Raw genomic sequence first — 17,841 nt, forward strand, 5'->3', positions numbered from 1 at the left:
TTTTTCTCTTCCTTTTTTTGAATCCGTCTTTACCCATCTGCATGCACACACTGTACTCCTGTGTGTGTGTGTGTGTGTGCTTGTGCATGAAATGAGTCACCAGTGTTGGATGAGGGAGTTGCTCCCGCTCTCCCAGAGGCTGTTTTTGAGTCACTCCTTTACACGGCTCCTCCAGGCCTGACTGCCTCACGCTCGCTCTCTCTCTCGCAGCCTCTGCCCAGCGCCACGGAGAGGCCGCGGCCAAACATTGTGCTGTCCAGGAGCAACGAGGGTGTCAGAGAGAGTGGGGACTGCAGACCTGTTAACATTATGTTGACTCCTACTCAGCTCTGACAGCTCTGACCCTCAGCTTCTGAGCAGAGACCAAGCACAAACACCTCCTGCCCAAAGCTCGTCTTTTGTCTGTAGATAATAGCTTTGGGTTGAATCTGTTGATGAGATACGTCACTTCTAACCAATGTCCTTCTCTGAACCACAGGGGCGGACATCGTTCAGTGGCTGATGAAAAACCTCTCCGTTGAGGATCCAGGTACGGCTGCTGAGAGATCTGTCATTGCATGTGGGTAGAGTAGCATCTCAGATGAAGTGACAGGCAATTTTAAGTCTGTGTGCCACCTGTCGTGTCAACAGCTGAAGCCATCCACCTCGGGAGTCTGGTCGCTGCACACGGTTACATCTTCCCCATCTCTGACCATGTCCTGACACTTAAGGACGATGGAACCCTTTATCGCTTTCAGGTACAGAACCCTCCGCCACGTAGAGTCCTGCATGTGTTTCAGTGGACAAACCTGCTGTCACTTATACGACCTCTTATCACCACTGTGCCTCCTGTTATTTATTATTACTTTCATAATATGTGTCAATCAGCCAGCTATTACTGATTACTGATACTTTGTTTATATTCTGTATATTTGACTACATATTGTTAGGCCTTCTTATCATGTAAAATAATATAGACGTATTTTTAATATTAGTATCATTATTATTTGTAGTATTATTATAGTATTTTAAAACAGCTCAACCATTTTAGTCTTCTCAAATAAATTTCTATACTAAATTCTATATTGATATTGTAAATACTCATTCTATTCTATTTCAAGTTGGTAAAACTTAAAAACAAAAGTTAACCTGCTGCCTTAAAACGTGAGTTAACTCAACTTGAAGAAAAGTTTTGTTCGACTCAATCAGTTAGATCTTAAAGTTTGAAGCTTAAAATATAATCCCAGAATAACTACAATCATATTCATAATAAAAACAGTGAGTAAAGTAAACAAGTAAAGTGGATTAATGTTTTTAAATTCCTTCTTTATATCCTTAACTCAATGTTTCTTTGTTATACAGTTTGAGTGGTAAAGTGACAATTGTACTATCGTTGTATTATATATTAAAATTATACGTACAATAATCATATGGGGAAATACTTTGCCGACCACTGTTTGTTGTTCTTTCTGCACTTTCTATAATTTGTTTAGTATTTATTCATTAATCTGCCAGTCCTGGCTAAGTTTGAATGTGTTGGGTGTACCCACAGAACCTCTCCCACCATGTGCAACACCCACCATCGTAGCCTTGTTGTGTCTTTATGTTGTGTGGTTATACAGTAAGTTTGCAGGTTTTGTTGCATTGTTTCAGCACATTTGGCTCAGACGTATACTTTGGATGAGTAAGTCAACTTGAACTTGAGGTCTTTGAATACAGAATAGGGAGATGATGGCAGTTTATCAGAGGGATACGTTTGTTGCACGATGGTAATGAGAACAATCCCCGCTAAGCCTATTACTCATCCCACCAAGGTCGATATGGTCCATCTCTGCTGGACGCAGCGTCGCAGCAGGAGGTGGGCCGCACTGAAAAGCCTGTGGACCGGCAGCTTGCCAGAGGGGTGTTTTGTTTATTTCGTCTTCCCTCCTTCTGATCCAGCATGAACTTTGACAGGTTCCTACTGATGGCTATGGGCTCTGTGATGACTCATGCTGTGACTGAGCCATTAGCGTCTTAATCCAGCTACAGTAGCCAGAGCTCCCCTATGGGAAGCGCTGAGCTGGCTGCTCGCTGGCTCTGCACTTTTCCCTGTCACCAGGCTTTCCCCCGCTCCTCCTCCTCAATCTACCTCCGAACGCATTTATCTTCACCTCCACTGCTCGAGATTAAAAGCCATTGTTGTGCCCGCGCAGGGAGGCCAGCGTGTGTCACACTTGCTCATTCAGCGGCGGCTAAAAATATTCCCTCTGATGTTGTCGTGATGCAACAAGCCCACGTCATCAGAGGCTGTAAAAAATGAGTCCACGGAGCATTTGAAACGTATTTGGCTATTCTCCATTAGCTGTGCTGTGAGGCAGAGTGACAGCCGAGTTTTTGTTTGCTCCTCTAAAAATAGACAGGAAACTGGTAGAGGACCTAGATTTAATGACAACCGTCTTCTGCCGTTTGTCACAAATGTCTCCGGTTTGTGCCGAACAGATGAACCTCATCCTCTTTGAGACGCACGGTGCTAAACAGGAGCATGTTAACCTTTCTGTTCATTAAACAAGCACATCCCTCACCATCAGCCTTTTTCGTTCTTGTTGGCTAATTATCATTATGAGTTATAGTGGGAATGAAATATGTGGTCGGGTTCCGTGGAGTTCTAAATCTGGCCCTGCTATTAAGAATGCATGATAGATGTGAGTGATCCATTATTAATGGGCTCGGGAATGAACTTTGAATGTGTAATATCAGTTGCAATAGACAATTAAATATGGATAGAGAGAATATTGCTACCATGGCTCCCCAGATAGTTACGTGCAGCACATGGACATCAAGGATCATTATCAAACAAAGAGTCGTCTTTAGAGTGTGAAAGACAAGTGCAGGGGGAGTGAGGGTGGGGGGAGAACTCTACTGGAGAATATTGTTGTTTTTCTCTACTCGTATGTAAAGAATCGGATGTATTTCGGATATACAAGCAAATCAACCGAATCTGTTTCTGTTTCCTCCCCTTCTGCTTTCATCAGTCTCCGTACTTCTGGCCGTCAAACTGTTGGGAGCCTGAGAACACAGACTATGGTGAGTCACACTCTTGTCTGTCAGGGTTTTTTTTTTTTTATGTCTGCATTTCCCAACCAGCGAGATCCCGCTCAACCCTTCAGCTGTCAGTCTTCCTCCGGAGCTGAGACACAGCTCACACTGTCGGCCCGCTGTTGACACCCGCTGAGTATTGATCCATGGGGGCCGTTCCCTATAATGTATCTGCTGCCCCCTGAGAAGGGTCCTATGGGATGAGATTAGCCGGACAGTCACAGATACAGCCTCATTTCCATGACATTTACTGGAGGCTTGTTATTTCGGAAGACGACACAACGCCTGCCTGCTCCGGTGTAACATTCATTAGTGTTGGTTCACACAGCTGAGACCTCAGTAAATAAAGAGCACCAGCCGTCAGAGACCCGTTTGTATTGTTTTGTGCAAAGCAGATGATCCATCTCTCCACCTCCATTGTCCCCTTCATGTCTCACCCTCTCTTCCTCTCTCTCCCCCCTCCAGCCATTTACCTGTGTAAGCGCACCATGCAGAATAAGGCCAGGCTCGAGCTGGCCGACTACGAGGCTGTAAGTACAGTTACTGTCATTAACGTTTGTGCCTATTGCCAGCAAGTTAATCATTTCTAAGCTCCCATTGTGAATGTACCATAATATGATGACCCAATGAATGTGCTGTTTCCTGAGGAACAAAAGCGCTGATATCCAGTCCTCTGGGGCCTTGAAATGCCAAAATCCATTCCTCCGAGCAAAAAGCCTTTATCACATTACAGACTTTGACACAGACTCGATGAAGGTCGCTCTTCTTTCTCTCAGAAGCACCATTTGGCAGATTGACACACAGTCATTTACTGTCTCCAAAATGTAAACAAAGGTATCTGCGAGCCTACTTTGCATCAGCAGATCGATACAGTCTCAGGGGGGGTGTCAGCAGAGCTGATCGCTGGTTACACTACAGCAATCCACTGCATTTTCATATTCTGAGTTACTCTGCAACTATTGTCCAGTACACTTCCTTTCTCCATATTCAGGTCACTTTATGCCTCCGGGCCTCATTGCTCTCACTGTTACACGCCTGTTAGTTGGTCCTCAGTAGTTTTTCCTCTGTTTGTAATGAGGTCATGTGTTGTGTCTTCAACAGATGCTCATTTAGGTTTGTTATTGAGTGTACACACATTTTAATACGCAGCTTTGATATGTTAGTTTACATGCAAAGCAAAATGCCTCATGCAGTGCTGGATTACACTCTGTGAACTCACGAGTTTGTGATGAAGCTTTGTTAGGAATCATCCCTTGTGGTCTCAGATCAGAGATGATATAAAAATACAGCTCTGGAAATAAAAGAAATTACTTATTACTTATGTAACTTTTTTGGTGAGATTTACAGCAAGAAGGTTCTTGGTTCAAATCCTATTCGATACAGCCAGGGGTCTTTCTGTGTGGATTTCTCATGTTCTCCCTGTATTTGTGTGGGTATTCTCCGGGAACTCGGATAACACCTACAGCATATTTCCCACAATGTTAAACTATTTCTATAAGAATGCATTTATTAGTTATCCTTTCCGCCAAGGTGTTTCTGTGATGACCCCTGTCCATTTATTGTTTGTTTGTTTATTTTTAAGTAAGATTATGCAAAAATGACCAAACGGATTAGGATGAATCTTGGTGGAAGGTTGTTGTGTGGGTCAGGATAAAGCTAATTTCATTTTGTTGTGGATCCAGATAACAGAGCTGAGTCAGGAAAGGTTCTTTTCATTTTCTTTAAAATTGCAAGATATAAAGGGTTTTATTCAACATTTGCCTCATTTTCTCAAAGATTAATTCAAGGAGATTGATAAAAAAAACAAAAACACATTGATATTTATGAGTGGGTACAATTGGTGTGGATCCAAAAATGTGGATCTAGTGAATATAAATGTGGTTTCAGCTCATTGACTTGTTTCCCAGTGAGTCAGAGGTCGTCCCTTCTCAGCAACAGTAACGTAAAGACACTACCCAGCCTCACAGGGAACGGATTATGAAAATCATCTAAAGGTCTTGAATTAAAAATAACATGTCTCTCTGTCCTGATTGGTTCCTCCAGGAGAACCTTGCCCGTCTGCAGAGGGCCTTTGCCAGGAAGTGGGAATTCATCTTCATGCAAGCTGAGGCTCAAGTGAAGTGAGTCACGTTGTGTACTTCACGAGTGAATCACAACACGCCGCCTGTTGACGTCAGTGTCACACTGATGGGTCAAAGATACAGGAGGAGGGCTGTGGGGAGAGATGTTGGTTGATACAAATAAGGTTTATACATTCAAATATATGAAACAATAACCTTTGACCATATGCATGATGCTCGTGTTATTTCCCCAAGGAAGAGGAAATAACCTTCAGCCTGGGTCTGAAGCTGGGCATCAGACCCATTATTTAATTCTGAATGTTCTTATTTTATGCTCTACTTTGACTGGAGGGGTATACAAGCATTAAATACAAGTATTACCCTATGGAATTAGAAACACACACACACACAAACACACACACGTTTCTCCCCAGCTCCTGTGTGATGTAATACCTCCATCTGGTGGCTGCCATTTGTAAGCACAGCTCTGTCACTGTGTAATGTAAGAAGGTTCTTCTCTGGTCTATAGAAAACCTTCAGAGAAATGACATTGACAAGTGGCTGCTGTTTTATGTGAGTGGGGGGGTTAATATGAGGAGCAATACGCCTTCAGGGGGAGTATACACCACCTAGAAAGGCCCGGTTGGTAAATGCCAGTTATGTAAGAGCTTGGCCTGATCAGAGGAAGCCCCAGGCACGGCGGGTGAAGTGACCAGACAGGTTATGACCCACACTCATCAGTTATTTTCTCCCAAGTCTGCACTGTCAGTGGTTTCAGTGTATGTGTTGGTGTCAGAGAGTGTGTGTGCATTCATTCAGAGGCCTGGTTTGCTGAGTTGGTGCTGTTTGACCTGATATTTCAGAGGTATGAGGGAGCGGCCTGTGTCCTCTGTTTTTGCAGGATCGACAGGAAGAAGGACAAGGCCGAGAGGAAGATCCTGGACAGCCAGGAGAGGGCATTCTGGGACGTCCATCGGCCTGTGGTGAGTTTGTTGGGTCACAAAAAAAGAGAAGAGAGAAATAAGGTCAGAGGCTGCAACAAAAAAAAAGGAAATAAACGAAGGGTTTGTTATGTAGGTTGACAATTTTGGCATTTAAAGCCTGAAAAACTGCAGATTCAGCTCCTCGCGCTGTTCAGCAGGGAGGCCTGTTGTTGTCGCTGGTGGCAGAATCAGATTTGGTGCCAGTCACTTTGCATACAAGCCTTCAGAGAGCGTGGCATTGGCTGAATGGAGGAACAGTGGCATATTGTTTGAGGAGGACAGGCGCCGACAATGCACTGCTGGAGAAACCCTGTTATCTGACCCAGAAACACTCATCTGTCTCCTGCTGCCTCCCACAGCCCGGCTGCGTCAACACCACGGAGATGGACATCCGCAAGTGCCGAAGAGAGAAGAACCCACACAGAGTGAAAAAGGTGAGCAGAGGAAACTGGGAGGGTGGCTTTCCAACCTCGATATTATTGTCTTTCATCTGCGTTATCTTCCCACCATCGTCCCACACAGGATAATAGAACTGCTGAGGTCATATTTTCAAAAAGTTGAGACTTTTGGACCAAAAACCAGTATCAGGTTTAGTAGTGTTGGAGCTTCAACAAATGAAACTGAAGACAAAAAAAAGGATATTACATTTCTTTGCTATATGTCTTCTAAATTTTTTAATTTACATTGACAAAACTATATTAAAATGTATTTTCTATAGAATATATTTATTATATAGTATAGTAGTAGTAGTATAACTAGTAATTCTTTATTATATTTTGGACAAAAATACGTTGCACTCAATGTAAAATAATAATAATACTTCACTGTAGTATACAGTGAAGTATTATTATTATTATTACGGTTAGAGTAAGGCACTGGGGAATGTAGTATGTCAGTGAGTGTGAGTGTAAATGGCATACAGTCTGCATTTATACAGCACTTCTCTAGTCACTTTGTTACGACCACTCAAAACACTTTACATCATTTACAGCTCACGTTGACCTATTCACTTACATTCAGGCAGCTTTTTCTTTACTCAGAACGTTTTCTCTCAGTCACAAAATCCATTTACACACTCATGGCAGAGCCGTCAGGGGCGTTTCGTGGATCAGTCTTGCTCAAGGATACTTTCACTTGCAGACTCGAGGACAAACTACTGACCTGGTTCTGTGTAGATACTGAACTCCAAATTGCCCGTGCCAGTGTGCTATTGATGCACATAGATGCCGTGTTAATGTGTGAATGAACTGAACTGCAAAGTGCTTTGAGTTGTCATCAAGAGCAGATAATCACCGTACAAATACAGCAACCGATATCATGACAGCGAGTTACAGCTCTGCATAGAGTTATAGCAAATACAAATCCCATCAAAACAAAATAAGCATGTCTCTGCCATCGCTCTCTGCAGTCGGTGTACGGGGTCCCAGACGACGGCCAGAGTCAGCCCAGTCCCGTCCACAGCAGCTCGCAGCCGACCAGGAAGCCCACCAAAGAGGACATCCAGAAGCAGGTAACTCTTCTTCTTATGTCCCCACCAGCGACACCGCCTGACACAATCCATCATGATGGCAGTCAGGGATGCAGACCGATGAGCTGCTGGATTATTTATCCTCCTCATTAGTCTCTCGTCTGTTCCCCATCAGATGACCTTCCTGAACATGCAGCTGGACCGACACTGTATGAAGGTTTCCAAAGTGGCCGACAGTCTGATGAGCTACACGGAGCAGTTCATGGACTACGACCCCTTTGTGTCGGCCACGGAGCCCTCCAACCCCTGGGTCAGTGACGACACGTCCTTCTGGGACTTGGAGGCGAGGTGAGGATGTGGCGATGTTGGGATGTTAGCAGACAGTTTACTTGGGGTTGATAATGCTTGGATCAGGTAGAGGTCTCAGTGCTGGTGAACTGTTGGGATCTGTCTGTTTGCATCTGATCTCAAACGAGAGGAGAGGTTCACTTAGTTCTGAAATTTGTAGAGAAAATATCTCACTAATTTGATCTATTTTTGTCTAATAATGTTGTATTGGGAGCAGTCGTGACCCCAGCCAGCAGCGTGTGAAGAGATGGGGCTTCTCTCTGGAGGAGGCCCTGAAGGACCCGGTGGGACGAGACCAGTTCCTGAAGTTCCTGGAGTCAGAGTTCAGCTCAGAGAACCTGCGGTGAGGCCGCCATCCACATCTCATTTCAACATTTCATATTCGTCCCACCGGTCCCCTGTGTGGGTTATTGTAGCATGAGGGACACTCCACCCATTCCAAACATCAAAGTCAATTTACAGGCAGTGAGATAGAACTGCTGAGAAGTTGTCTCAAGTGATTAAGCTTTCACTTGAGTCAGTGTCAGTTTGAAATCTGAGGTTGAGCAGTTAGAAGTGAGAGCGTGAAGATCTCTGTTGGCACCTCAGTTCTTAGTGTTACATTAGTGGAATCCCCTTTTGATACAGTAACACAAGAGCTATTGAAATTTAAACAGAGTTTAATTTTGTCACATCTTGCTGCACAAACCCCCAAAACAGAGTGGCACTTAGTCGAGTTCATACTTTTGCCAAATGTGCCTCTATGAAACCACATTTAAATTCACTAGATCCACTTTTTATTTGGTTCTGCACCAAATTACAAACACTCATAAGTATCATTCTCCTAAATGAGTCTGATCTTTTCATCATGATCCATGAATTATTATCCTATAGTTCTTGCATAAATACTGTGAATCAACAAATAAACAAACAAAAGCAGATGTAAACCTAAACTCCTTGGAGAGATTTTGCTGAACAAATTCATGCACTTTACTTTACATTTACTGTTCATATCACAGATTATCTATAACTCACTGTAACAGAGAAACCTGCAGGATTATTTTCAAGTATTATAGTATAAATAACACTGAGTACTTACAATTAGAACCTTAGTTTATTTAATGCTGCTAGTGTAACATACTATACTGTAAAACAAGATGAGATTTTATTTACAAGACTTTATTAATCCTGATGGATATTAGATATATTACAGTATAGAACAATATTAAGTAGAATAGATTACAGTAAAAAAACAAAATTAAGTGTATACCGAGTAATGCCGAAGCAGTGCCTGTTAGTAGATATACATATAAATGAGAATAAGATACTAAACACAGCAGCAGTGAGTAGAAATTAAATGAAAAAAGAGTAAGTCATGTTGGATATTGCACATTATTTTAAAATATTTCAAATCAACGATGCAATTATCTATTGTAAATGGCGTCACCCGTCAATATGATACACAGTAAAAACAAAATCAGCTTTTGTATTTACTGTATCTGTTTTCCTGGGACGTTGACACTGACTGGATGTGACAATGTGACACTGTGTAGGTTCTGGTTAGCAGTGCAGGATCTGAAGCGACGGCCGCTCCAGGACGTCCCCGCCAGGGCTCAGGAGATCTGGCAGGAGTTCCTGGCTGAGGGGGCGCCGAGCTCCATCAACCTGGACTCTCACAGCTACGAGCGCACGAGCCAGAACCTGAAAGACCCCGGACGATACAGCTACGAGGACGCTCAGGTGGACTGTGGCGTTTTCTTCACAGCTCTCACAACCCAAACAGATACAGTGTAAAAACACCTGCCACTGTACACAGAGATACAACCTCTAGTGCCACATAGGAAGTCATATAGAGGTGTTTACATAATTAAAGGGATAGTTCACCCAAAAATGAAAATTCTCTCATTATCTACTCACCACTGTGCCGATGGAGGGATGGGTGAAGTGTTTGAGTCCACATCAAGTTTTAGAGATTCAGGGGTACAGTTGCCAGAGGTGGCAAAAGTACACATATTCTTTACTTTATTAGAAGTACAGATACTTGTGCAAAAAAAGACTGGTAAAAGTAGAGGTTCCTCTACTCACGTAAAAGTAAGAAAGTAGAGGCTCTGAAATGTACTTATGTACAAAAGTAAAAAGTAAACATGTTTTTAACTTCAATGATACACGATGCCTCTTTTATAATGAAATAAGTTATACGTACACAAAATAGGATAGTTTTCCTCTTTTGTTAACAACCTAATATGTTGTTACGTCTTTTACGTTGTCATCCGTGGAGATTGAAAAAAGTAACGAGCCAGATTTGAGAATGTAAGTAGAAGGTCAGGTAAGGAAAATATCAGAGGACATCTAGGCTAAAAACTTGGTTTAATTGAGGCCGGTTTGAGTTGATACTTCACCCCTCCCTCCATTGTCACAATGGTGAGTAGATAATTAGTGAATTTTCATTTTTGGGTGAACTATCCCATTAAAATGACAGTACTTTGTGTTGTCTGTTGTTTCATCTAAAAAGAAGATTTCAGCCGTACAAGATCTTTTGCAAGTAAAAAAGCTCCTTCAGAAGTTCAGATGGGTTTATCCAACACTTCATTCCCCCACACACACACTTCCTGTCTCCGACACTTGCCCCACAGAAGCACTGAACCCTTCCACCCCGCTCACGTTACACAAGTGAATGAATGCGAGGGCATGGAGGAATAGACAGGAGGGAGTAGGGAAAGAAGAATGACAGAGTGTGTTTGTGCCAGGGCCTAATGAGGCGAGTAATGGCGTGAATAGGTTGTTCACCGTGGATTCCTCTGGTTTCAACGAGGGCTGCCGGTGTATGACGTGCGACGCCTCTCACTGGCAGCACATTACTCAGCACGATCGGTTTGCGCCCACCCCATCCTCTTCCCCTCTAAAATCCCACAATGCATGAAGTGCATAGCTACAATCAGACGTCTCTTTCTTTCACTTTCTCATCTCATCACTTTTCTTCTTTGTCTTGCAGGAGCACATTTTCAAGCTAATGAAAAGTGACAGCTATGCACGCTTTTTGCGATCCAACGTCTACCAAGACCTCCTGTTAGCCAGAAAGAAGGTAAGCTGCACTCACTGACCACGACACCACCTCTCCTTTTATAAAAGTCACTTTTATTGCATTTCTTATATAGCCTAAAGCAGATAAAGACAAAGACCCCAAAAAATTAAGAAAGAAATAAACCAGAGTAGCAGCATAATTAACGAAACCATGTAAACCTCCGTGATGTTTGTTCAGAGATTTAGAAACTAATGTAGCCTAGAAGCATTACAGTTGAACAGACATTCCGTTCTGTCATCATCAGTACACTGGGAAGTTTTCTCTGGATTTCGAACAGACATTTCATGTAATATAAATATAGTTACTCTTCAAAATAAGAGCATCACAGATAAAAATGTGATTAACTAATCTCAATTCACTCGATTCACACAACCTGTCCTCAGGGATGTTTTTAATCCACCAACTTCAAAGTTGTAGAAGTAGTATCCATATTACACTACTGCTAGAAGGTTGTTGAATGTACATTTCATCATTAGGGCCCGAGCACTGACAGGCACTGACACAGTGACATTGTAAGGATTATTATTACATTTTTTTAAAGGGAAATGAACTGGCTTTTTGAGGGCCTTAACATGCTCAAATTCTTACAAAATTTTGCAGAAAATTAGAAAGTGGTGAAAATGTACGTATTCTGGAGGAATTTTCAACAGGCGTGGCAAAATGGCTCAACGGAGAACCCCGAGACCCCCGGAACGTGTTCACATTAACCGATCTTCAAAAAAACGTTACACATGTGTATCATGACCAGGCAAACAAAAAGTTCTATAGATGCAATTTGAAAAACGTAACAGGAAGACTGCTATTTTGCATTTAGTGGCCATATTGGCCATATTCCACATTTTTACTTTGAGATACTTGTACCAGGGCTTACATCAGATCAACCTAAAATTGAGATGAGTTTCATCACAAGATACAAACTAACTCAAAGAGTTATATATTTCCTAAAACCGTGTAAACATTAAAGTACGGCGAAGGTTCATCTTTCGCCAAAGGAGACGATGTTGTCATAACTCCACTGTGCATTGTCCTATCACCACCAAACTTCTATCTCATGATCAGAGTCCAAGCCTGAACAGCTCTATTAGTCAATATTCACATGAGGTTTTTCACTGAGATAACATTATGGTGCTGTGGAAATGTGATTTATTATGTTGCAAGACTGAATTTTGTTTTGCATAAAGTTATAACTATGTGTTACTGTAATGTGGTGTGTTCTATTGAAAAGATATTGGAGTCCTAATAGATCAGTAGGTGTTCATCAATCTGTTCCTGCATTCTAATGTTGTATTACCATTAAAAAATCTTAAAAATATTTCCTATTAACAATTAATTAATTAAATTTATGATAATTTGCACCTAAAATGAATCAGTCCCATTTTACCTTCAATACTGGATAATTTTACAATTAAACTTGTGACCCTTTACACAAGCGTACAAAATTTTAAAAAAGCCCTTGTTTGTATTTTATTTTTTCGTAAATGTATTTTATTTTATTTATTTTATTTATTTTATTTATTTTATTTATTTTATTTATTTTATTTTAACTAAATTTTCTAAATTAATTTAACTCAAATATTCTAATCAAATTAACTAGATTATTTGAGTTAATTTAACTTGAATATCTGAGTTAATTTAACCAAATTTTTTAATTTAATTTGACATCCTCCAGCATATGTTTTAAAAAAAATCTTTACATAGGGTAAGCGTGTCAAGGTGTAAGACTTTGAGTTTCATGTTTTTATTTGTCATATGCAAGTTAACACAGGGTCAAAAGTTCAATGAAAGGTGTGACAAGAAGAAACCATCCAGCTCAGCAGTTAAATTAAAATAAAGCAAATTAGAAAGATATTTCCACACACAAATACACACATATATACATATAGTTATTTATATATACATTCAAAGATGCTGAGGATGGGTCGTCTAAAAGGTTCAGTCTGCATGATTTAGGGGAGAAAGGGATTTATTGGCAGAGATTGAATATTCATTAATCCTGGAGATGTTATCACTAGTGTGTAACCATCTACATTTTAGGAAATGTGTTTTCTTTACCCTAGAATTTATATTTATATACTTTATATTTACATCAGGAGCTGGTCCTCTCTATGGAGGCAGCCATGTTTTTTACAGTAGCCCAGACTGGACAAACTAAACATGTTTCATGTTTGGAAGGAGAGAGTGAGGTCAGGAGTATCCAGCTGCAACATGCAACTTCACCACTAGATGTCACTAAATTCTACACACTGAACCGTTGTTGTCTGTTAGCAGCTTTCATCAGCTCTTGTTGTCGGCCATTATTATGATCAGCCAATCAGCAGGTTGAAACTGAGTGTGAGCTTTCAAAGCATCATGACACAGCTTTAACGAGTAAAAAACACTCTGCAGCTAAATTTATAAAGATGTCAAGGGACAGTCGTGAAAAACACGACACAGACAAACTGTTCTGAAGAGAAGAACCAAGTCATTATGTGAACAGAGAGTAACCAACATATACAACATATAGATACGACCAGTAATTATATAGGTGGTTGACAGATGCAGCCTAATATGCACCAGTGTTGTATCAGGAGGTGATTGTGTTTTATGTGATTGTATCCACATCATGCAGCTTGTCAGTGTCATGTGAAGACATGCACAGCTCAACAAACACTCATGTAGCTGTTACTGTGTAATATGGAGCTTTTCAGCCAATCACAGCTGCTTCTCTTCATGCTCGCCTTTCTGCCCTTTCCCCCGTTTGGACACTGCTCCTTCTTGCGGGCCTTCCACTCACACCACTCCCCCTTAATATGCAACCCCCCCTTGCATTGTCCTTGGCCCTCATCTCTGCCATGCTTGGCCCCCCTTCCCCTTATTTTTCTTCCTTTCTCCTCACTAACGACATCATCCCCGACTCTCCCCCGTCGACACCCGTACCTGACCCAAACACTCACCCTGCTTCCCCCCCTCCCAAAACAGCAGCCAGCAGACACTGAACAGGGCCGCCGCACCTCCCTGGAGAAGTTCACCCGCAGTGTGGTAAGTCATTCGGAGCTGGGGCTGTTCATATCACAAACCACACTGGCTGCCTCACTATCAGTGGCTTTTGCAGTTAAAACCATATTACACTCTGTTGTGGCTTTAAAATCTGTACCAGGATGTGAATGTGTGCGTAAGATAAGTCACGTGAATGGTTGCAGCTTAGCATTTTAAATCAAATCACCTTGTGGGCAGAGATTCTGTGTGATTTACAAAGTACCTCCTGCTCTCAGCATCTCAGTCTGTTGATCCGTGTCGTCTGAATTGACCTTTCAGGGCAAGTCTTTGACAGGGAAGCGCCTGACAGGCCTGATGCAGTCATCCTGACACAGCCTGTTCTGGAGGGGCCCAGCCAGACCCTGTTGGGGGGATGACCCCCGCACAGTGGCCGGGGCATGGACAGCGGAGCCAGGCTGGACAGGGCTGCTGTGCGGGGCCTTGCACACGCTGCTCCGAGGACTGTACTGGTAGAGGAGCACCGGGCCTGCTGGGGTGAACGACCCGACGCAAACCACTGAGGAAAAGGACAATGCTGACAAGGGGAACCTCAGCCATCACTACACATGGCATGCAGCATCCAGTATAAGCACATCCAGACCAGCGCTGCCCTCGTTTCATCACATAGGTGGCAAATTAGGCCGTTTGTGAGGCTGTTTGTCGACTAAGCTGATTCGTTTATGTTGTGTTCATTTTATTTTATATTTATGTTAATTGGATATTAAAAGCAACATTATTCTTTGATTAAAAAAGCTACATTTAAATGTTATTTGCAATGAATTGACTATTGCTTTAAAACAGCTGGGGGACATACCCTAAAATAAAAAGTCAAAGAGGCAGAGACATTAACAGTGACATAAATCTGTTTAACGTTCGTCTATATGCTCACAAGACAGCCAGCAATAAACGAAGCATGACAACACTTTTTTTTTTAAAGATATATATATATACCCAACCTCTTTTTATAATCTTGAAATTTCTATTGTATCTGTTTCTTATAAAGCACATGACATGTCAGTTAAAGGTTTGGCCGTTATCAACATAACAAAGTTGTCTTTTATCTCCCATAGATTATATTTAATGACATCTACAAAACTGATATTTAAAAGTTATAACCTTTCATGCTTCATTACATTCCAGAATCTGGCATAAAGGGCTTAATGTAGCATCCAGAAACACTGTCGGAGTTTCACCCAAGTCTTTGTTGGAGAATCAATGTTTTGTCTCTACAACACTGAGACTTGTGGCAAAGATGAATATATATCTAGTTGGCAAATTGGTGTTTTTAAGCACCGGGCTTTAAGGACACTGGAGTAAGGGGTGCTGAGGGGGCTGAAGCAGACTCTACTGGTAAATTACTGTAACTGCAATTCAATTCTTTTTTTTTATTTCATTGTTGAGCATCAAGTGTATTTTCTCTGTAGCCCATCTGATCACACATGTAATGTGGATTGTAAATGCAGACTGACGTGAATTGACAACCCCTGATTTTGTAAAATATTCTAAAACTGGTATAAAATGTTGTTTGGCATTCAGATTAATAATGAATTTAATATGGCAGCATTATTTATCTCAGCATCCCTATCTCTGACTCCTGACTTCACATTCATAAACTTTTTCAGGCTTCTACAAACTAATCGTATTCAATCATCTGTGTCCCGGGGAGAATAACAGAGATACTTAAACAAATGGCCCCACGTGGCTGTGAAACAGTTACTTGAGGTTTACTGTAGGTCTAGTGTGCACAGTCACATGTGTTATAGCCTCCACATGCTCCAACTGTCATGTTATTTTTAAAGTTTCCAGTGTCATGGGTTCATCTGGTGGACATGAAACCAGAGAAACAGCATCAGAGTACTTCAACAATGTATTCACATCGTACTGACGGACGTCATGATGTCAAAAATATCTGTTCTCCAATCATGGAGCTGTTACAAGGCCTGCTGCCCGATCATTTAGGTTGTTTCGTTTTTGTATTGCATGATTATCCCATTTTTTTATTTCTAAAAACGCTGAAAGCTGCCCGCTCTTGCTCGGCCAAATGTAAACCACAACTCTCCATCTACTATTGTCTGGTGTTGTAATGACTGTGGGGAAAATGGTGCATGGTATTGGATCATAACAGAGTGTTAACTTAGGGGAAGATGGCTTGATTCTCCAAAGATGCACACAGATCCTGAGGTGAAGCAAAACTCCTCAATGACAGGACATCAAAGCCCTAAAGTGCAACTGGGAACAATTTTTGAGCCGTCATGGCCGCCGCACTCTGAACATTAGGGCCTCTCTGCTCCACTGTGGCTCCAACCTTCTTCTCCAGGGCAGGAAAGAGCTCAGACTGAAGAGATTTTAATCTCACAGCTCCCCCTGAGGCAAGCAACTGCTACAGTGACGGACTACACTGCAGAATGAGTGAATCATCTGTCGTTTTTTTTCTATTCTTTGTGATGCGACACACTGTACAGGTCATATTAATAATCATGAATCAGTAACCTCTTGATTATACGGTAGAGAAGAGACCCTCAACTCCAGTCGATGTACCAAATGTTACTCAGCACAAACACGACTCTGTGTACAAAGTGCATTGTAGATGTAAATTGGCAACGTTTCAATATCCAAAAGCACACTTTATTATTATATGGGCACATAACTATGCATGTAACATTATCAGGGCATTCTGTGCTTTTAGTTTCTCAATCAGCCAAACGACCACTGGCGCTCTAAAACACTCAAGCACCTGCTATCTGTTCATGGGTACCAAATAATAAAAGCTCTGGACCTGTCTGTGTGTGTGGCCACTGATCTCACTGGTGTTTCCATCGGCTACACTGTGAACGATGAAATGTAACATGAAAAATGTGTCTTCTCTCTTTCACTAATGAGCACTCAGAAAGTACAGCTCAGGCTGGTGGTAAGTAGACAGAGAAATATTAATTGTGGCCTGATGATGGCACTCAAGATAAAGACAAGGGGTTACCATAGTGATTTGGATTATACTCCAGGGAGACTTTCCTTTGACATAGACATAATAGTTATATAGCAAATGTCAAGGCATCAATAGTTGAAATTGTTTAATCGGGATGAGAGAGTTGGACCGTCTGACAGAATGATATGCTCATCTTGAAGCAAAACAAAATGGATGCTGCGTTATATCTTCTGTGGTGCTGGAGGAACTTTCATTATGTCTGAAAAATAAACCCTGCTGATGTCATCAGGGTTTTTGTGGTTATTTTAAATTACTAAATTTGTGACAGCAGTTAGGAAGACTTGGAGGCAAGGATGGAGTTTCTGATGAAAGGTGATATAAAGTTACAATATAGGAAATGTAGATTATTTAATAAAGGATGGTTTGACCCATATATAAATATATATATAAAGATAGAGGCCATGACAGCCCCCCAAAAGTGAAGCCAGTGTTTTGACTGCAATATAGGTCACAACTGCCAATTTATGGAAGAGCAATGCTGAAAACCCAGAGTAGCACTTTAAAGTTATTAAAAACCAAATGCTGCCCAGTGAATAGACGGACGAGAGGATGTGGGAAGTATTGAAAGAAAACTTATTGAAGCTGTCTTCAGTCATTTTCAAAGACTCATCCTGCAGTTGCCAATAATAAAAGAATCCCTCCCTGCAGACTCTGATTCGACTTCGACAGACTTACTTCTCTGTACCGACCGACCAATAATAACTCCCTGTAGTGGAGTTTCTTTTTTGACATCTCATTCCTATATTAGTGTCCAGAGTAACCTCAGCTCAGAAAAAACCTCAAGTGGTGTTTTTTCCTCTCAGACTGCTCCGAGTCTGAGGGTCACTCCAACCTATTGATCCTGTCTGGGATTCTTCTGCTCATCA

At 41.6% G+C, this 17,841-nt stretch overlaps 1 protein-coding gene across 1 annotated transcript in view; it reads left to right on the forward strand.

Moving 5' to 3' along the window:
* LOC128450761 (regulator of G-protein signaling 6) overlaps positions 1-14,322 on the forward strand; it is a 45,202-nt gene extending 30,880 nt beyond the window's left edge. The window contains exons 4-17 of the mRNA XM_053434414.1: positions 479-529; positions 631-737; positions 2,994-3,045; positions 3,523-3,587; positions 5,101-5,177; positions 6,019-6,100; positions 6,460-6,534; positions 7,509-7,610; positions 7,744-7,916; positions 8,134-8,259; positions 9,449-9,635; positions 10,888-10,977; positions 13,939-13,995; positions 14,272-14,322. Coding sequence (XP_053290389.1) covers positions 479-529; positions 631-737; positions 2,994-3,045; positions 3,523-3,587; positions 5,101-5,177; positions 6,019-6,100; positions 6,460-6,534; positions 7,509-7,610; positions 7,744-7,916; positions 8,134-8,259; positions 9,449-9,635; positions 10,888-10,977; positions 13,939-13,995; positions 14,272-14,322 — 1,295 coding nt within the window. The remainder of the gene's footprint in view (positions 1-478; positions 530-630; positions 738-2,993; positions 3,046-3,522; positions 3,588-5,100; positions 5,178-6,018; positions 6,101-6,459; positions 6,535-7,508; positions 7,611-7,743; positions 7,917-8,133; positions 8,260-9,448; positions 9,636-10,887; positions 10,978-13,938; positions 13,996-14,271) is intronic.
* The last annotated feature ends 3,519 nt before the right edge of the window (positions 14,323-17,841 follow it).

Source organism: Pleuronectes platessa, chromosome 11 (genome assembly GCF_947347685.1).
Source record: "Pleuronectes platessa chromosome 11, fPlePla1.1, whole genome shotgun sequence".
In the NCBI taxonomy this organism is placed as follows: domain Eukaryota; kingdom Metazoa; phylum Chordata; class Actinopteri; order Pleuronectiformes; family Pleuronectidae; genus Pleuronectes; species Pleuronectes platessa.